This window comes from Sphaeroforma arctica (genome assembly GCF_001186125.1).
Source record: "Sphaeroforma arctica JP610 unplaced genomic scaffold supercont1.145, whole genome shotgun sequence".
NCBI classification, from domain to species: domain Eukaryota; class Ichthyosporea; order Ichthyophonida; genus Sphaeroforma; species Sphaeroforma arctica.
In genome coordinates this window covers 109,670-117,618 of record NW_014040413.1, presented here as the reverse complement: position 1 = coordinate 117,618, position 7,949 = coordinate 109,670, and the positions used below count along the sequence as shown (strand labels likewise).

General features: G+C 40.0%; 2 protein-coding genes across 2 annotated transcripts in view; one reads left to right on the top strand and one right to left on the bottom strand.

Annotated features, from left to right (window-relative positions):
* Positions 1–3,012: 3,012 nt before the first annotated feature.
* SARC_03022 (hypothetical protein) lies at positions 3,013–4,260 on the top strand. Its single transcript, XM_014303207.1, has one exon. The coding sequence runs from the start codon at positions 3,044–3,046 to the stop codon at positions 3,503–3,505; it is 462 nt and encodes a 153-aa protein (XP_014158682.1). The 5' UTR covers positions 3,013–3,043; the 3' UTR covers positions 3,506–4,260.
* Positions 4,261–4,613: 353 nt separating this feature from the next.
* SARC_03021 (hypothetical protein) overlaps positions 4,614–7,949 on the bottom strand; it is a 5,490-nt gene continuing 2,154 nt past the window's right edge. The window contains exons 3-6 of the mRNA XM_014303206.1: positions 7,768–7,914; positions 6,853–6,915; positions 6,042–6,124; positions 4,614–5,163 (exon numbers count right to left, since the gene is read on the bottom strand). Of these exons, the coding sequence (XP_014158681.1) occupies positions 5,085–5,163; positions 6,042–6,124; positions 6,853–6,915; positions 7,768–7,914 (372 nt within the window). The 3' untranslated portion in view covers positions 4,614–5,084. The remainder of the gene's footprint in view (positions 5,164–6,041; positions 6,125–6,852; positions 6,916–7,767; positions 7,915–7,949) is intronic.

Here is a 7,949-nt window from a genome sequence, read left to right as displayed (position 1 = left end):
AACACAACACACACACACACTATATATATATATATATATACATACATATATATATACATACATACATACATACATACATACATACATACATACATGCATACATGCATACATATCTTTTCAAGAAGTATTTGTTGTCAATATATTGATTTACCATCATACGTAGAGACATAAAGGGACGAATGAACAATAATCAAACTTGTTCGTCTGATGCTCAGGGCTGTTTTAGCAGACCTGTATTCTATTATTTCGTTGTTTTCTTCTCGCTCTCGGCCTCGTAGGGAGGTAACATGTTGACGTTGATATACGTGGTGTATATATGTCAAGTATATATGGGATAAGTGCGTACTGTTTTGTAGAAGTACGGTATAACCTAGGTCATGTATATTACCATGCCATATGTAATGTGAAGTACAAAATGACGATACTCGTCTTCTGAAACCGTATCTACGGGGTTTTGATGTCCTCGTTCGAGAAGAGCCGGTTATGTCCAGCTCGATGACTACTAGTACTATATAGGTGCTGATCATGTTTAGTAGTATACAAAGGCTGAGCCTGCCTTTGTTATATTTTATCATAGCATGATGATTTCTCAGTTGGCCCTAAATTAGTAACAAACTATCTTCAGAAGTGCTATAGTTCTCGATGACTACTAGTAGTATAGAGGTGCTGCTCATGTTTAATAGTATATAAAGGCTGAACCAGCCTTGGTTATCTTTTATCGTAGCCTAATGTTTTCTCAGTTGGCCCTAAAATTGTAACAAACAATCTTCAGAATGTGCTATATTATAGCTATAAAGCCAGATGTATACGAAAGCTCACGAAGATAGATATCCATCAGCATGTGCACGATCTACCAAGACAATCTCTATTTCGAATAACCTAACATCCCGGAGTCTACCAAAAATTCAGGCACAAAGTTAGGCATGCCTAAAGACCAATTATACAAGTATGAAAGCTGCCGGGTAAGAAACATAATAGTAGGTGTATTTTCCACAACAAGCCCTGCACTCTTGGAAACTACTATCGTTGAGTATAGCGCAGTCCTGATACGCAAGTTCCTCAAGGATTCTTAGTTGAATATTCTCGAGAAAAATACAAACCTAGAACAATCACATCATTGTTTGGTTTAGAAGACTATGAAAATACCTCCTCTCTTATTGTCCTCCAAACAGTATATTAAATCTGCCGCAAGTACATATCATTGAATATCACAGCCTCCGAAATAGATCAATCTATGAAATGAATAGATTATGCAAATGACTGTGGATTTGTGGCCACCCACATTCAGACATTCACGTGCAAAAAGCATACGTACGCGGTACGTAACATATATTTATATTTACCTGCGTTGGTATGAAAGACGCCGACCTTTACCTATACTTGATATCAGTTGGCTATGATACGACATGCAGTTGTTCAATACATGTCGTCCCGACATTTTGTCGGACGTGTCCTCGACACTATATTTGCCGACATATGTATTTTCTTTCGAAACAAATGTTTGTCAATGGAACCTTCGTGTTTATAATAAACCAATAGCATAGTCTCTATTTTAAGTATCGGGTTCATCAATTGCACCTAAAGGCTGATATTTTTAAGCGCCTTGTTAAAAAAAGGTACTGATGCACTTTTCGCTATGACGACATATGTTTACGACCGTCGGAAGCTACTTCGCTATGACGACACACATAAGTCCGATATACGTCATGATATTTCTTAAGAATTCATATCGCGACGGGTCGGAAACTCAGTAATTCTGAATTCATTATACTAAATAGAGAAGACATTGTCTTTGTCGTATACCAATTACCAGCCATATCAGGTCCCAGGTCCCAGGGGACCAGGACTCCAGGCCAAATTGAATTATGTAAATATATATATAATTTTTTTTTACACCCGTTGAGCCGGGCGACTCTTCTAGTCGACAACGTCACTGCGACAGACTGTGGACATTGGACAGTCCGACTGTGCGGTCCGGACTCCGGAGTGCGGCATGAATTTTACAATTCTGAATTCTGTAAGTGGCGTCATACGAACACGCTTTCCTATAAATTGTAAACCTTCCTAGATCCAAAATAATAGCTTCCTATTGGGTGTTGAGTAGAACTGTATAAACAATAAAACCAATGAAATTCAGTATAATTTTACTCCTTTTTAAGAAGTTTCAGAAATTCAGAACAAACCTCAAAAACGAGTCGATTTACATTTTTTTAAATTATAAAAGTGTACAATTTATTTTTACATATAGAGTGGAACGTAAAGTAACAAAGGGTTTTTCTTTGATGAATATGTTCTAATCGTTTATGTGGGTCGAAAAATCAGACAATAATGAACCTCGAATTGAACGATCACCCAGACGAAAATATACACAAACGTTAATCCTCAGAGCTCCGACTATGCACCGGTATCGACAAATATAGGGCCACAACTGTGATATCGATGTAAACATTGAGCATATGTAAACGTACACAAATTCAGCTTATACATTTTATTCTAAAAATCATAAACTTAGTTCAGTTTCTGTCACTGAGTTTTAGAGTCTTTAGACTTTTTTTATAGAGTTTTTAGACTTTAGAGTTTAGAGTTTTAGACACCTGCATAACAGCCATAGCCTCCTAAAAAAAGAACACTGATGAGTGAAGGGTCACTGTCTGAAAGAGTGAAGACAGACTGATGAAGTCTGAGACTGAACATCTAAAACACCCAAGAATATTTATGTGAACTTAAAAAAACTGAAACTTTGAACTTCTGAAGTTCTGAACTCTTAGTCTCTGGTGGGGAAGTGTCAGGCAATCAGAAGAGTAAAATTGTGATCACTGGGCTCCGCTGATGACTGATCTCAGAGGTGAGAGGACACTCTCAGAAACAAGCTTAGGACAGAGGTGCTGTTTTATATTGCCGTGTGTGTTTTTTTTTTTGGGACCGACGCCGACGGACTGCTCCCTACTCAGTGCTGGGAGTGTTTGGAAGGCAGTATATATATAAGGCAGTTCATGTCAGTTTTGAGGTGTGCAAACTACTATTATACTGTAACATCGAAACAATGGTTACCGCCTGTACAAACTATCGAGATCTTAACGATGAGCAATTAGAAAGCTATAAACAAGTTTTGGAGCTTAAGGCTGGCAAGACCAGCTCGACCCGTGTTTTGGGTATGAATGTGCCCATAGCCAGCAAGAACCAAAAGGCACTACGTCAGTGTGAAATAGAGCAACAGAGGCGTATGTTCTTCTCAGATGCGGTTGATGCATCCCCCGAAACTATGCAGCAGTTGTCCGATATGAAGTCCGATGGCAGCAATGAGAGCATCGGGTTTCCAAGCGATATATTTGAGACTAACTCGTCGAATCATAAGAAAATAACACCGGAGACAAGAAAGCTACGCACACAATCAACTACAGAACGAAGGAAACGGCTTATGGCGGCACCGAAAGAACCGATCACCAAGCCAACGCGATCGTTGCCCGTTACTCCTTCGACTATGCCTAGACCAGGTATTCCGTGAGGTTTACAACCCCAACCCCAAACGGAACGAGAAATATCAACACGGATGAGCGATGCAGTTACAATACACAGTGTTTGTTTGAACGTTATACGAGATTCGCGTGCTGACAGCGCGTAATGTTACGAAGGACATTATTTACTGCCAATCATTAGCAACACCAACACCCCTGTTCAAGGGTAACATGTATAACCGCGTGTCTGCGGCATTGACTCTAACTTTCTGCAAGGAGGGGGGGGGACAAGGAATATTGTATTTCCTGTGAATTTAAGGATTTGTAACTAAATCACTCAACCTTTACGCTTCAATCGTATTGAGAGCATAAAGAAGTATATCTTTTGAAAACAACTATGCAGCAATGGCTTTACAGAAAATCGATAATAACTATCACGAGTTGTCGACAATAAAATCTATCAGAACATCCTGGTATCTGGTACCGATTTATAGTTGATAAGGATAAGAATACACCCTGACCTTCCATTTCAACGGGTGGATTATCATATGGTTCGTACAAGAACACGAAAGGCTCATCGGGACGCCCCTTGAATTGTAAACGCAAGTATTAGTTTCGTAGACACAGGGAATTATGGCATCACAGCTGTAGGTGTATGCTTTAAAAACAGAGCGTGCCCTCGATATTGGTGTGCGATTTTGAGTTGATTGGTACGCTTGTTCATTGTTGGCGGTCATTTACCTTCTTTGTTGATTCGTTTAACCTAAATTTATTCCAGGATAGGCAGCTCATTCCTCGCAGACCAAATATAATTGCAAATCAGTAAATATATGTGTTTATTTAGTAATTTATTAATTGGTTAGGTCATACCCAAGCAGAGAGATGTAGCTCGATCAAAAGGATTTCTGGTATCAGCCATCGGACCATGTGACGTGTGACGTACCGCGTTACGTTAAAAAAACATCATGTGATGTTATAAAAGATCCCAGCTTTGTATGTATATCTTGCAGAGATCTATACTCGTTACTCAATACATGTTGTTTCTCGCAGGATATGTATTTACACAGGTTCTTAGTTCTTTCTGTTGTGCAGTGTGCACCATACACTTCATTAGAGAAGAAAAAGTATATACATCCCAAGTCCCAACGGACTCAAGTCCGATTCGTAATAATGTGACATTTATATTGAGAATACGACACCGGGTGTACATACGACTTCAGGGTCTGTCAACATGCGACAAATACGTCACGAATGTGAGACCACGTGGCATCCACATCGGAGTTGTTGAATCCGATGGCAGCCACGTGCCAGTAGTGTGACACCGGCGAATAGGACCAGTTGTCCAACGGACTACTGCTCTGCAATAGTACACTTGCCCAAGGAACGAGAAAAACCATTCTGGCATCCCAGCAAGAGAAGCGATAGTGTGCGACAACATGAGACATACTCACAAGTTGTGTGACAATAGTGACGACATGTGACATCCCCACGTTATATGACAATATGATATGACTACATTATTAAAGTGTGCAAAAACAGCGCGGTATGTAGGTGCGGCGGTATTGGCAGCTGCTGTCACTACAGTATGGGTACCTCGACGGCTGTACAGATTTTGAGACGGTGCGATGTTTACGTTAAGCACTCCAGACTACGCAAGAAACTGGCGGCCTTCTCCCCGTCTTGATTCAAATTCGATATCTTCCTCAGGCTGGACATATATAATGAGAACAGATAGATTAGATTATCTACTCCAGGCTAAAGATATCCAATGAAAACAGATGAAAAGAGGCACCTTTGTTAGTTGAAAGAAAATACATCATGAAAATAGGTGATAAGAGAGGAACAATCACACACGCACACACGCACACACACATATATATGTATATATATATATATATGCATTGAGTAGCTCCTCAGTCCAGATTAAAGACAGTGAAGCAACTCTATTTTGGCGTATTTCCACGCAGATACTAAAGCAGACGATAGAGCAAATTGTGTGTACGAGAATGGTATATGCCCTGTACTCAATTTGAAGATGAATTCCGCGATGTTACAACACAGTTCGACAATATGTAGCCAGGTCAGCTTTTGCAGACTATCGAGATAGCCGTGGATATATATATATATATATATTTACATACATACATACATACATACATATATACATACATACATACACATACATATATACATACACATATACACACACACACACACACACAACATATATATATATATATATATATATATATATATATATATATATATATATATATGTATGAACCTGATAGTACTTTCAACGCTATAGGTGTCATACATCTGTCTGGTTTTTGTATTTTATCAGTCTGAAACTAATACTATCTCGCCCGCCCCATATCAACTATACACACATGTAGCGAATGTATTAGAATAAGAATAGTCCGCGACGCATATGCCAACAAAATATGCACGGGTTCAATTCGTTCGAAACGAAATAGTGAGCATACTAGGCCATTTATATCGCACATTCTGAGATCCATGAATTGCAGATACGCACGGTTGGTGAGAAATGGCAGTCGAACGTGCCACTTGTGAGCAACAACTTACCCTTTGATGAGGTCCAGCCCGAGTTCGCCGAACCGGGTTTCGGTCTGAGTATACCACTGGAGATGAGTTTGGTCTCTGGAGCCCTATACAACCGTCAAAGAGAAACACAAAGCGAGTTTGAATATGGTGGGCGTGCTAAACCGTATCAATATACACGTCACGTACATCTGTACGCGAGAATTCAAATATAACTGGGCTGAATATGTATTCATGCTATATAAGTAAGTACAAAAATATATATCTATCTGTTTCTATTGTGCGGACGAGTGCATGTAGGTGCTTCTACAACCACGGAAAGTACGGGTGTAAACCGAGTGCGTGCCATTTATATATACACACACACACACTCACTCACACACACACACACACACACACACACACATATATATATATATATATATATATATGTATATATATCAAATCTTGTGATGTGAAGCTCTATTCATCTGCATATACTCCTATATGTCACAATACGCGGGATATTCTGTTCGCAAGACACATCTATGGTCTACATTTGGTGCTTGTGTCGTATAATTGTTTGTAGGTTTTAAAGCAATTGGTTTGCGGCATACTGAACAAGCTGCTGAAGATGGAGTTGACTACACATACATGTGCAGTGGTACAAAACACACGGCCCCACATCCATGCATGGCTACAACGAGTACTGTGACCCGGATATAGACTCGTCAACATACCGACACAATAGATGGAGCTGACTACACATATATGTACATTGGTATAAAACACACGGCCCACATCCATGTATGGCTACATAGAGTACTGTGACCCGGATATAGACTCATCAACATACCGACACCAGACTGGAGAACATGCCGGTGAAGTCTCGGCAGATCATGAGGAGTTTGTATATAGTCTGCGGCAAAGCAATGGCCCAGTCGAAGTAGAAGTCAGTATCACGGGTCGGGGGAGAGGTACGCAATATGCTACACCATTCTCAGCATTCTCAGACTTTTGTCGTACAATATTCGGTATGAGCATTTTTACGAGAAGTTTTTCCAATACATTTCCTAATTCTTCGAGCTGTTTTGGAACCTGTGTAATGCATTATATATCCATGCTCAAAAAATCCCACAGGTTTCTCGCTACATTCTTTCTTTTCGAGCACTACTGTCAATACTTTCGGCTCATTATAACTGACAGCACTCGATTAATGGCATGACTTGCATGCTTGTAACATTCCATATGAATGTGCTACCTTGATAAGAGGTCCTTTGCGTGCAGCTGAGGCTGCACCCCCCCCCATGAACGATTGTGTAGTACAAATGCTTGGATATACTATAATGCTACCAAATGATATGTGTGGCCAGTCCAGGTATTCGGTAGATAATATGAGTAAGCTTTCAGCCAACGCTCCTGTGCCTATTCTACGAACACGCTCCAATAGGTCGCAATATATGTATTTCCGCATGAATGCATGTTCGCGTTACTTTCACTCGGGTCAGAATACGATTCCAGGTACCCATGCACACACTTCATTTACAGTTCGGTACCAAAGGCTCGAAACAAGACCACAAAACTTCTGTATTCCCATAGCCGCACCGAGATGAAAAGTGCATTGTTTAGAAACATCACCAGAGGTTATATTTTCCATGTTTACATAATATCATGCTGCATTGGGAAGTGTTTATATATATATCAGTCAAAAACCCCAAACCCTATAACTTTCTCTTAGTGTATACAAATATACCGCGGCGTATGAACATACCTTTAGCACCGGCTCGCTTGTGAGCATACACTGGATGATGCATGTGTCCAAGAAATCCGCATGACTAGCGATGAAATCATCCAATGTGGACTTAGAATTGGTCAACACAGCTTCCATCTCTTTCCACAGCGGCTCAATCACTTCACACTGAGTAATTGTGTTTATGCTTGGGACGTAAATCA

What these genes read in the sequence shown, in the direction of transcription:
- SARC_03022 (XM_014303207.1), top strand. Translation starts at nt 3,044, where the DNA reads ATGGTTACCGCCTGTACAAACTATCGAGATCTTAACGATGAGCAATTA.